The 13035-nt window shown below is 52.5% G+C and overlaps 1 protein-coding gene across 1 annotated transcript in view; it reads left to right on the top strand.

Annotated features, from left to right (window-relative positions):
• TG (thyroglobulin) overlaps positions 1-13035 on the top strand; it is a 152913-nt gene that overhangs the window by 70246 nt on the left and 69632 nt on the right. Inside the window, 2 exon segments of the mRNA XM_006753290.2 lie at positions 8080-8214; positions 10266-10430. Coding sequence (XP_006753353.1) covers positions 8080-8214; positions 10266-10430 — 300 coding nt within the window.

Below are 13035 nucleotides of genomic sequence, written 5' to 3'. Positions count from 1 at the left end.
AAGAGTGAGTGTTGAAGAAAAGTCAGCAATAATTCCAAGGCCAAACCCATGTTTGTCCACGGAAAGGATCTCTCCTAAATGTATAGGGGCAGAGCTATAAAATTACACACTTAAAGAACTCCTCTGTGCCCTAGCCGGTTTGGCTCAGTGGATAGAGCGTCGGCCTGAGGACCAAAGGGTCCCAGAGTCGATTCAGTCAAGGGCGTGTACCTTGGTTGCAAGCTCCTCCCTGGGCCCTGGTCAGGGCATGGGCAGGAGGCAACCAATCCATGTGCTTCTCTCATATAGCTGTTTCTCTCTGTCTTCCCCTCTCTCTTCTACTCTCTCTCTCTATTAAAAAAAAAATCAATGGAAAAAATATCCTTGAGTGAGGATTTAAAAAAATAAAAAATTCCTGTGTGCTGCGTGACCATGTCAGTCACTGTGCTAAATGCTTTCCATATTTTAAGGGGGCCGGAGGGGCACCGCAGTTTGCATGGCAGGGACGTTCTATGTCACCTGGGGCACCTGGGAGGGTGGGGTGGGGTGACTGGACTGTGCGCTGCCCTGCACCAGCCCAGGTGCGCTGTCACCCCCCGCGGTGACCACTCCCAGACCTCTCTCTGCTTCCCTGAGACCCAGGCTGAGGAGGAGAGAGGCACAGCTGGCACACGGGCTGGGATGACAGCAAGGCAGATCCCAGGAGCACGGGGAATGGGAAACGCGAGAGGCTGGCTCCCAGCTGGAGGCTCACACTCCCCGGGGACGCGGGAGGGAGTCTCCACCAGCTGCGGAGGTGCCGGGTTTGGAATGCAGCTCCGGTTTCTCTGCCCAGGCTGTCATCCCCTCCATTCATTCAGCAAGTGTTTAGTGAGCACTTACTCTGTGCCAGGCACACGGGGCTGTGGCAGTGAACGGAGCGGGCAGGACGCTCAGCCCCACGGAGCTTCCTCCTAATACCTCTCTCCAGGGCTCGCTCCTCCCTGCTCTGAGCTAGCGTCCCCTCCCCGCACAGGCCTCCCACCACCCAAGCAGAGCAGCGCCCTCGACGCTCTCTCCTTCTTCACCCACTTTAGTGTCACAGCTTATGGCTGTGACAGCTTCTCCCTCCATTACTTCTCGCCCATTTGTCTGTTCCTCCTCTAAAATGTGAGCTGCACAGGCAGAGTCTTTCTCTGTCATGCTCACTGCTGTGTTTTATTTTATTTATTATTATTATTATTTAATATATTTTTAGAAAGAGAGGAAGGGAGAGAGAGAGAAACATTGATGAGAGAGGAAGTCATCAATTGGCTGCCCCCTGCATGGCTCCCTACTGGGGATGGAGCCCACAGCCCAGGCATGTGCCCTGACAGGAATTGAACTGGCGACCTCTTGGTTCCTGGGTAGACGCTCAACCGCTGAGCCACACCAGCTGGGCTCACTGCTGTGTTTTAGCACCTAGAAATGTGACTGGTACCTAGTCAGTACTTGGGAAATATGAATGAATGAATGAATGAATGAATGAATGAATTTCTCTTGCTTGCTTGTCTGCTAGACTCGATGTTCCCAAGGGCAGATGTTTTGTAATTCACAGCTTACTCCTAACACGTAGCAAAGTGTCTGGTATACAGTAGGTACTCAATAGTACATTTATAATTGTTTTTAAAAAACATATACATATTCAATTTAGGTTAGTATTGGAAGCTAGTAGTGTTTCATGAGTGTTTGTTGAAAGAGCGAAGCAGTGAAGGAATAAGTAGGTTGGTGAGCGGTGACGGTGGAGTGTTGCAAACCACGTTGGCTGTGGGAACCCTTCCTTCGCCTCTTGTTAGGTACGTAACCTCGACCGTTTAAGGGATCTTCCTGAGTCCCAGTTGCCTCGCCTGTGCAATGGAGATGATGGTGTCTGTTTCAAAGTTGTCGTTGTCAAGCTCAACATAGATAGTTTATGTACAAATGGCCACCCTGGAGGCCTGGGGGAGGCATTGCTGGGGTAGCTGGATCAGGTCGGCACCCGGGCTCTCAGGGTCGCTTGCACAGGTCGCCCCCCGAGTGCCGTGCGGCAGTGGCACAACTACACCCCATGGGACTGTGCAGTGTGCCCGGAGGCCTCTGACTACTGTTGGCTGATGATTGCGTCGTAGCCCCCGGTGAGATCTCGGGGTGGAGAAAACAGGATTTCCCTTGAAAACTTCCTCCCCAGGCAGCTGGTTCTGGTACTTCGCCCATCAAGGATTTTCTCAGTCAAATTTAAGGGAGAAAGATCCAAGAACAAAATATGCCAGTGTAGGGCGTCACTTTTGGTGTTTTTAAGTAGGACATTTCCCCCTAAGAGTGTTCACATTTTAACAAGTGAGTTAACCAGGGGATCTCAGAGCTGAGAGCGGGCAGTCAAAGCACGGGGCGAGCATTGCGGGAGGTGATTCAGACAGGTTACCTTCCTAGGGCCTTGCCAGCCAGTCTGTGCAGCCGGCGATGAACGAAACCATCCCTGAAGGCAATCCATCAGCAGAGGTAGATTTTCTTTATTTTTATGGGTTTTACTAATTTTAACTGTTGATTAAAAATGGTAACACTATGGCCCTGGCTGGCGTATCTCAGTGGTTAGAGCACTGACCCTTGCACCAAAGGGTCGTGGGTTAGATTCCTGGTCAAGAGCACCTGCCTGGGTTGCAGGTTCGATCCCAGCCTTGGCCAGGGCACACGCGAGAGGCAACCGATCCATGTGTCTCTCTCCCCTTCCCTGCTCCCTTCCACTTTCTCTAAAATTCAATGGAAAAAATATCCCCGGGTGAGGATTGACATAAAATTATTTTAAAAATGGTAATTCTATGTTACAAGTGGCTAGGGCTACACAAAGTCGTTGGGCTTTTTAAATGATTCGTTGGACAGTCCTCATGTATTGATTTCTGCTGAATTCCCTGACCTCCTTGGAGGAAAGAAATTTGATTTACTAAGGAAGCAGTCACCTTCCCTCCCGCAGGAGGGGAGAGGGCCAGCTCAGGAGGGACCCAGGCAAGGTGTCCACATGGAATTCAAGGTGGAACAGAGGCAAACGCCCCGCTAGGTACCTGCCTAGTGTTCTGAACGCGAACAGAGGCGCAGGAGCGAAGGAACTTCTCTCCAAAGAAACGCCAAGTCAGCAGGCAGACCCGGTCCGATCTCATCATCTTTCAAATGATCGCAAAATAACAGATGTCTTTTTTTCCTTCTTCTTTCTGTTATTAAAGGGACATCTGGTTTTTATTTGAGTGTTACCAGGGGGAAATTAGCCCAGAGTGACGTGCTTCTCACTTGAAAGATGGTGTCTGTTGAGAAGTCAGGATGCCTGAGTGTGGGTCCTGCCCCGTACAGGCCGGGACCTTCCCAGCAGCGAGTGAGTGCTTGTGGGCTCAAGGTCACAGCTTGTGGGCTCAAGGTCACAGCTTGTGGGCTCAAGGTCACGGAGCTGTGCTGGTGCCCATGATGCATTTCCTGCCTGAAAGGCTTCTGACTTTGATATCTCACCCCGGCCAGCCAGCGGGGCATGGCAACCACCTCCAATATTTCCTCAAGCTTTTTCCACATTCACCACCAAGAGGGATTCTTCCTGGCTCGGCCGCAAGAGCAGTAAGAATGCTGCCTGCATTTGGAAGCCTTGCAGGGTGCACTCCTTGTTACCTTTATTCTTGCTGATGCTTAAGAAAATCCCATTTTCCTTTAAAGATGGACCTGGGATTAGAGCGTCGGAGAGAAGGGTGGCGTTTGCCACTGGTTTAACATTTCTGCACTTTGATCTGATTCAAAAACACTGGAGAATACATTCTCCCCACGTTTCACATGAGAAAAGTGAGGGCCGGAGGCAGAGCTTGCCTCAGTTTACCGCACCCGCAGGCGGCAGGCCTGTCCCTGGGGCATTAGCATGTGCGTTTTCAAGTTTTTAAAGCTGTTTTTAATGGTGCAATTACTCTAAGTGAGCCCTGAAACATTTTTCCTTGTGGGGGGGCGGCGCAGGAAGGGAAGAAGAAAGGAAAGGAAATTAAACATGCTTTTCCATATATTAGTAGAACTTTCCAATGTATTCTCATCTGGTGATTTAGACTACAGAAACGTAGTCTACATGAAAAGGGACACCATGCTTCCTGGAAGAGAATGAACTGCTCGGTATCACCCAGAGGCCTGCCCGTCCTGAGGCTGCCGGCCACGCTGCCCCAGAGCCCTCCCTCCCCTCTGCCTGTCACCCTTGGCAACTCCGTGGTGCACAGAGGGACGTAATGCCATGAGGCTGCCCTGAGTGCAAATGCTGCCTCACTGCCTGTGTGACCTTGGGGAATAGCTCTGTGGCCTCGGGGGTACCCTGTGTTCTTGGGGAGTGCCTCTGTGACCTTGGGAACTATCCTGTGACCTTTCCTCCCTGTGGCTCATGTCCGTACTGTGAGGAGGGTTGATGTGAGTCAACATAACTAACTCAAATTTCATAGTAAAGTGATACCTCTTTCCACGTCTTATGATTATATGACGTGTTTGGGGTGCACCCAGGCCCACCCCGTAAGGGGGCGGGGTGCTGAAGCTGGAGACTATACAGGCTTTGCCTGTCCCCTGAGGACATGAGCAGTGATTGGTGAGCAGTGATTGGTGTGATCGATGGAGAGGCGATCAGCAGTAAGACGATGGTGTGAGGAGGGGCAAGACTGGCAGTGGCGCGGCCGTCTGGGTCTCGGGAACTGGAGTGTCAGGAAGGGCAGTGAAATTGATGAGGCTGGATCTGGATGGAGAAGAAAGGGCGGTTCCCAGAGGGGCTGAGAAGGCGGAGTGACCAACGAGGGGCGGGGGGAGGTAAGGGCGCCCAGGGACAAGGCCCGGTGGGTGAGGGGAAGCAGGATTCAGGCAGAAGTCAGGAAGAAAGTGTTGATGTCACTGCAATGGTATGGGCTCCTGTACCTCTTTGAGGACGTCCACCCTGGTACGTAAGTCAGGCTCAGACCTCCAAAGCTTGGAAAAGATAGTGACTCAAATGCAGCAGGAACCCAGCAGCTTGGCCCAGAGACTACACGAGGGCCCGTATTCAGCAAGTTCTCCCACCCCCGCACAGCAACTCATTTATCCCTGATCACCTAGAGAGAGCATCTGGTGACATCCCCATTTTACAGATGAGGAAACTGAGGCCCAGAGAGGAAGAGTGTTTTGCCCCAAGTCACAGAGCTATTCATTGGAGGAGCTGGCATGCACCCAGGGAACCTGCTGTTTAACTAAGCACGTCTCCTTTCTGACAGGCTCAGGGCCAGTGACCAACCACAGGGCCTGGACGGTGTGTCCTCACTGAATCTGGGATCTAGTTTGAGCCTATTTTCAAAGTAGCCACAGAGAGAAGAGCCCGAGTGGCTATTGTGTGAGCTACACTGGACTGCGTTCAGGGTCTTGTTAGACAAGAAATACACAGCAATAAGGCTTCCTTCAGGTCAGCGATAGCTGTTAGAAATATAATGAAAAAAATCCCATTCCATTCTTTTTTTTTAAAATACATTTTATTGATTTTTTACAGAGAGGAAGGGAGAGAGATAGTCAGAAACATCGATGAGAGAGAAACATCAATCAGCTGCCTCCTGCACACCTCCCACTGGGGATGTGCCCACAACCAAGGTATATGCCCTTGACCAGAATCGAACCCGGGACCCTTCAGTCTGCAGGCTGACGCTCTAACCACTGAGCCAAACCGGTTACGGCCCATTCTATTCTTAATGACATAGAAATTAAACACACAGATTTTTACATTCTTTCTCATATTAATGCTTCCAATTCATGTCCCAAAGGAGCATTCTTGAAACTCGACAAGAGTGGGATTGAATGTCATCTGATAAATAAATAGCCAAAAATAACCAAGAGATATTTTGGAAAAAAAAAGAATGTGTGCCCAGGGCCGGCGTGACTCAGGGGTTGAGCGTTGACCCAGGAACCAGAAGGTCAGGGTTCGATTCTCGGTCTGGGCACTTGCCCAGGTTGTGGACTCCAGTAGGGGGCATGCAGGAGGCAGCTGATCAATGTTTCTCTCTCTCCCTTCCTCTCTCTGAAATCAATAAAAACATTTTTTTAATAAGTAAAAAAAGAAAAATAATATGGGAAGACTTGTTCCTCAAAGTCATTCTATTATAAAGTGACTACAGCGTAAGCAGTGTGTGTGAACAGAAGCAGAAATAACAATATGAATGAAAAAGAGTAGTGCCACCAAACAGAAGTCATGTCCATAGAAGTACTGAGTGTATAAGAAATACACATTTCCAATTCAAGAGGAGACTTAAAAAAAAAAGTGATGCTGGCATCGCAATTTATAAAATGTGTCTAAAGCTGATGAACAAACCACAGATCCTGCTTTTGGGCAGGTGCACCCTTGGGGTGAACCCCAAAGCTGCCGCTACCTCATTCACCAGAGAGAAGATCTCGCATTGTAAAGCCTGGTTTTTAAACCCAGAGAAGTTGGGCACAAGCCCTGGCATCGCCACGCATCAGCCAGGTCCTCAGAGTGGCCCTGGGTCGGTTTCCTCATGTATAAGCTGCGCACAGTGGCTGTGCCCGCAGCACGGGTGAGAGAGGATGCCACATGCAATGGTGTTGCTGGGCTCTTGGCAAACAGTAAGCTTGTGAAATGCTACCAAGATGCGCGGCTCCATCGTCTCACCGTTTGTTTGCATTCATGAAGAAACTGTTCTGAGTGGTTGTGAGATGCCCAGACCCCAGATGTTGGATTCCGGGTGACAGCAATCACTCATCCCCGGGGGTTCCTGCCGGTAGGAGGCTGAGGGTGGGGGAGGGGGTGGCAGAGACTGGCTCCAGGCCCTGGGATGGCGCCCGCTGAGCTGGCTCCCACTTGGGAGGTGAAATTCACCCCTCAGTTACCGCACTCTCCCCAGACATCAATCTGAACGCGGAGTGAGGCCCAGGCCTCTGTTTTAAGACCATAATTGGCACGTTGGGTCCTCGAGCCCCATCATCACTGTCCTCTGAAATTGCAGTGCACGCGTCACCTAAAAATAGGCAGCTCAGTCTGGTCATGTTGCAGAAATGCCACATGTCCTGACCGTGAAAATAGCAACGGGCGAAGGATGCTTGAAAAGCGCAGCGTCTCTCGCAGGGCAGCCAGGGCCAAGTCCACAGAGACGGGCCCCTGGTGCTGCAGACGCCCCAAGTGAGCCCTGCCGCCCGGCTGGCCTGGCCCTGGGGGCTGCCCCGCCCGGAGGCAAGGGGGCTGGGCGTTGTGTTCCCACAGGGACTGTTTTTGGACACAGGCTGATCCTGGGAGGGGAGGCAGCTTCTCGGACCAAAGGCACTTCCTGGGGAGGGTCAACTGGGAGCCCTAGCCACCAACTTCCCAACAGTTGGGGAAAGGAGAGCCTAGGTCCCCCGCCAAAGGCGTCTTGGGCAGCACCCAGGGTGTCCACTATGGGCGGGACAGTCTTCTCTCCCTCCCTCCGAGGCCTGAGGGAGGGTTGAGGGGTACCGTGTAGGTGTAGACCTCCCCACAGTGCCACATAGGCTGTGGTTATCTTTGTTACCTGGCGTCATGCTAATTACTGCGTTCTATCACAGCACGATGGTGCTGGTTTTGTCTTCTCGACTCCTCCCCCATTCTACTGTGACCTGCTTTAAAGAAACAGCCATGCTGTCTTGTTAGTGTGTGTATGTGTTGTTGTTGGTTTTTACCTTTGCATTCCTAGGCCTGAGCACAGAACTTGGCCCATAAAAACTTTCAATAAGTGAGCCTGGCCAGCATGGCTCAGTGGCTGAGTGTTGACCTATGAACCAGGAGGTCATAGTTCAATTCCCTGTTGAGGCACATGTCCAGGTGCAGGCTCGATCTCCAGTGTGGAGCATGCAGGAGGCAGCCAGTCCATGATTCTCTCTCATCATTGATGTTTCTCTCTCTCTCCCTCCCTCTCCCTTCCTCTCAGACATCAATAAAAATATGTTAGAACAACTTTTCGTAAGTGGTTGTAGAATGGAGAGGTGGGTAAAGGAAGGGATCACACTGCAACAAAGACTGAGAAGGGGGGCCCGGGGGCTGCCCTTTGGGGACGCCAGGTGGCACTCTGCTCTCTTCATGCCCAGGTGAAACTGTGTGGCCGACACCCCTGCTTTCTCTCCTAGTGGCTCTGGATGCGTGGCAGACCCTGGGCCTCTCCGCAGCAGTGGTGGACCCGTCCATCAGGAGCTTCGATGTCGCCCACATCAGCACAGCTGCCGCCGGCGACTTCTCTGCTACCCGAGACCTCTGTTTGTTGGGTAAGGGGAGTCCCCCCCACATTAGTGGGGTTGATTGGGACAGGGCTTCACACAAGTGCTGCTCAAGGTTCTGACCTCAGAAATATATAGGAGGCCCAGGATACCACGGGGTGCTGGCAGGGAGGGACTGACCGGGAGGGAAGACCTGGGTGGGCTCCCCTCTGCAGGGTGCTCGTTCCTCTGCAGGCAGCCACGGTCAAGGTCGCCGTGGGATATGCCACACAGAACGTGAGTGGCATTGAGCAGGCTGGAGGAGGACCAGAGAGATGACCTAGGGGCCAGTCTGGGGCAGAGGAGGCGAGCGGAAGCTGTGACAGCTATCCTGAGGAGAGCGGGGGCCATCGTGCTGAGGAGGAGACATACTTATTCTAGCCAAGCTCATGGGGCAAAACTAAGACTATGCTTAAAACTCAAGTTCCAAGAGACAGTTTTCAGTGCAATGTAAAGGCCTCTCTGACGGACAAACTGTCCACAGTGCGCACCTCATGGAGAGGTGTAACCGGGCCATCAGTGGGTCCGGCTGCCTGTCACTACTTGAGCCAATTCAGCAGAGACAGGGTTGCATCACACATGAGCGTTTATTCTAGTCCTGCCGGCAGCGTGGGAGAGCAGCAGGCCATCCACAGAAATCTGCTCTGCACCCCCGCAAGTCTGCTGCTTATATTGCGTAGAAGGACAAAGGTTACATGGGGAAGTAGTCAAAGGGCGTGCCCAATGGGCAGTTAACAGGTAAGCAGAGGCCTGGGGGTCCTCAAAGGGCTGGAGCTCTGGTTTCTGCAACAAGGTTGTTAATCTGTCTATGATCACAGGCAGCTCCCGATGGGGAGGGTGGGCCGCCCTTCCGGGTGAGCGCCCACGTCCTGTGTGTGTAACTCCCAGCCAGGTTAGGATGCGCCTTCTGTAATCAGAAGGAGACAGTCATGGTGAACGGAGCAGGAGTAACATTCCTTACAGTTCTAGCTGGCCCCCACCATTCTATTTCTGCCCCTGGCATCAGAGGTATAAGCAAGGTGACCATTCTATAGGCGTGTTCTGTAGAGATTAGCTCCTTTAAGAGCCTGCGATTAGGTAATGCTCACACTCCTCCAGTTCTGAAAGTCCATGAGCCTCCTCTGCCCACAAGGTTGGCTGGTGATGTGCACATCTTACAGACAGGGCTGCATGCACAGAGGTGCAGGTTGCTCACTGCACAACTCCGGGGGGCGCCTCGGCCTGGAGACCTGGTATAAATAGGCCTTAGGCCGCGCACAGCTGCCCAAACGAACAACACAGCCCTCTCTTCAGAGCTGTCCTTAGGACCGAAATGCCCGGCATAATGGGAAGTGTCTGCTGTGGGAAGCGGCACACCTGGGAGGTGACAGAACCCCGAGTGGAACATGGCGGGGTGGTGGGGAGGGTGAGGCAGGCGGGGCTGAAGAAGGAGGCAGAGGTTGGGGTATAGAGAACCTTATTTGGTAAAATTTCATCCTGAGGCCAGTGAAGAGCCAGGGAATATCTTAAATAGGTGACTGACAAGAGCACGTTTGTGAATAAATAACCCGAAAGCTGACTGTTGGGAGGAAGGTAGATGGATGGGAGAGTTGGGTTCCCCCACACCAGCATTTCATTCCCGCCCCCTGCAGCATGGATGGGTGGACGAAATGCATGGATAGATGGGTTAATGGATATATGGGTACAATCATGCATGGATAGATTAATGGATGGATGGATGGATGGATGTATTTATGGGTAGATGAATGGATGAATGAATTTATGCATGGATAGATGGATGAATGAATGTGTTTTGGATGGATGAATGCATTTATGCATGGGTGAGTGGCTGCATTGGTGCGGGATGGATGGATGAATGAATGTATCTATGGACAGATGCATGGGTAGATGGATGCAGAGCGGATGGGAACAGGAAGGATGGAGGCACAGTTAAATGGATACAGGATGGATGGATGCATGGATGAATGGTTGCACAGATGCAGGGATGGAAGAATGCATGGGGACATGATTGCATGGCATCCCTGAGGCCCAAGCCTCACCCTTCTCCCTCTACTCCTCAGAGTGTTCCCGTCACCAAGCCTGCCAGGTCACCACTCTGCAGAGCCGCCCTGGTGCTCTGAGGTGTGTGTTCTACCCTGACACCCAGCTCTGCACACACAGCCTGCAGGCCCAGCACTGCCAGCTTCTGCTGCGGGAAGAGCCCACCCACATCTACCGGAAGCTGAGTAAGTCCGGGCCTGTGCCTGTGCGGCCGTTCCTGGGAGCCTGGTATGGCTGAGGGGGACTGTCCAGCACATGGTCACTTGCGGGCAGTGACTTTGAGACTCTTATAAAAAGGTTGTCCTGGGCTAGGTGGCTCTCACCCGGGATGGACTGAGGAAGGTGGAACCCCCTTCTAACATAGGTCTACTCTGCACCATCCTTGCTCAACTCATCCCTTTGAGCTACAGAAGCCATTGGCCTTTGAGTTTCTTAGTAAAATAGTCAGATGGGCCGCCTTGTGTTACTGCTTTGTAGTTCAGGAAGGCCTCTCACGGGCCCCATCTCACTGGGTCCTCACACCAACCCTGGCAGGTGGTGAGATAAGGGTTTCGTCCCACCTTAGAGGTCAGGACACTCTGGCCCAGACACGGTAAGTCACTCCTCTGATGTCACAGAGAGGGGCAGCAGAACAGGACGCGGAGCCGGTCTCCGGTCTCTAGATGCAGTCTCTCCCGCAAACCACGCCGCCTACGGACCGCCTCACAGTCACCTGAGAAAGGGCAGCGGCTCCCGGCTCCGTTCAGTTTAAAAGCAATCAACACGGTGCCGTTATGTGTCAGACACTGCTAGGTGCCGGGGACACAGGGGTGAAGCAGGCAGGGGGACAGCAACATGTAAACAAATCCGTCACTAAGTGAAGTTGGGAAGAGCTGTGTAATTGGACACCCGGGCTGGGCATCCAGGGGGCACACCTACCCAGTTAGACATGCTTCTTGGATGAAATGAATAACTTTTTAGGGATGTTGGCTATGTCTGCCATCTCATCTTCAAGGGCCGAGCTCAACCCACTTCTGCTAACGGCCAGATAATGCATATTGTCGGCTCTACAGCCACCGTATTTTTTGTGATATATTTTTATTGATTTCAGAGAGGGGGAGGGAGAGAGAGAAACATCAGTGATGAAAGAAAGAGTCATTGACCTGCTGCCTCCTGCACACCCCGCACTGGGGGTTGAGCCCGCCACCTGGGCCTGTGCCCTGATCGGGAATCGAACAGGGACTTCCTGGTTCATAGGTGGATGCTCAACCACTGAGCCACATGGCGGGGCGTCAGCCACCGTATTTATTGTCTCTCTTACAATTACTCATCTCTGCCACTGTAGCAGGCAAGCAGCCACAGGCAATACAATCGGGAATTCCATGGGCGTGGCTGTGTGCCAATAAAGCTTTATTCATAAAACTGGTAGCGGTTGGATTTGGCCCCACCCCATCCTAGAACATGGATCGTTCTTCAGGACTGTCTTGACCCAGTGATGATTCCCCTCCCCTCCTCCTCCTCAGCCTTCAGCCAAGGAGAGGGCCCCCCAGGCCCGGGGATACTGAGGTCCCAGGCCCTCAATCTCCAGTCTGTCCTCTGTCTGGACATTTCTATGACTTAGTCAGGTTGGATTTCAATAGTACACCGTGCCCACATTGTAGCTAATCTGCGTGGCAGTCCTTCTGCAAAATGCCTTGACTCCAAGTCTGGGCTCTGTGAAATCAATCAGGTTCTGTCCCTGTTCACCCCAGCACCACTGACATGGCGTGGGGCTCCAATTCCATGCGACATTCTCCCTCCGGCGGGAGAGGATGCCCACACGCTCTGACAGGCATGGTCAGTGTGTACCTGAGGCACCTGTAGAGCTGCAGTAATTTTCTTCACCCAAGTAGTGAAGGAAGAGCTGCATGGCCTACATACGTGGGTATGCTGGAAGGAATCCACCGTTTCTGCAAAAGCGTTCAGAAGGCAGTAGCACATCCAATACCTCCCCCATGTTGGCCCTCATTCAGCCTGAGCTCTCGGGCCGCTTCTGAGAGGGAGGGTGGAATTCCACTGCCCGTGGGAAAGCCGCCTCACATTCCCTGGAAATTCTTCGCCTTGGTCTTTCTTGTCTTTGCTCCCCCTTCGGATGATGCCACGTTCGTGAAATGTGGCTGTTTCCTGCAGAGGGAAGGAACCGGCCTCGAAGGCTCTGCCACTTTAGTGCCCACAGCCTTGTGTGCGTGCCAAGGCCCTGTGATTGACAAGGGAGACAGGAAATGCTGGGAGAAGGCGCAGTGGGGTGAGGTCAGGCTGGGCTTGCCATGGCGGCCAGATTAAAAGCAGCAACGATTTCCTTCCACCCTGAGCACCACCTCTCACTCCAGTGTCTTCGCAGCAGAGGAGGTCTCAGTCGGTTTCCCTCCTTCCTCCCGTTCCTCCTCCCCTATCTCTCATTCATTCATTCATTCATTCACTCATTCATGTGTTGAGCTGCCATTTGCCGGGCCCTGGGCTTGGGCCATTACATGCTGGTGTCACTAATTCCTAACACCTTTGTGGTGTTGGGACTGCTATTCTTTCTGTTTATCAGGTGGGAAGTTGAGGGTCCCAAAAATTATGGCGTTTTCCAAAGTAGCTGGTCTGTAACATAAAACCCAGGCCTGCTGGAGCCCCAGCCCACCCATGGTTCCTCCTCACCTTGCTGACCACCATGCTACCATCAGTGCCTGGAGTCATGAGCACACAGCATCCCAGGGTTTCTCAGCCCCAGCACCCTGCCACCTGGGCCCTGGGTAACCCTAAGCTCATCTGTAGTAAGATGTTCAG

The sequence above is a fragment of the Myotis davidii genome, unplaced genomic scaffold, assembly GCF_000327345.1.
Source record: "Myotis davidii unplaced genomic scaffold, ASM32734v1 scaffold30, whole genome shotgun sequence".
NCBI lineage: Eukaryota > Metazoa > Chordata > Mammalia > Chiroptera > Vespertilionidae > Myotis > Myotis davidii.
Note: the sequence above shows the minus strand (reverse complement) of the source record. Positions and strands in the feature narration are given on the sequence as shown.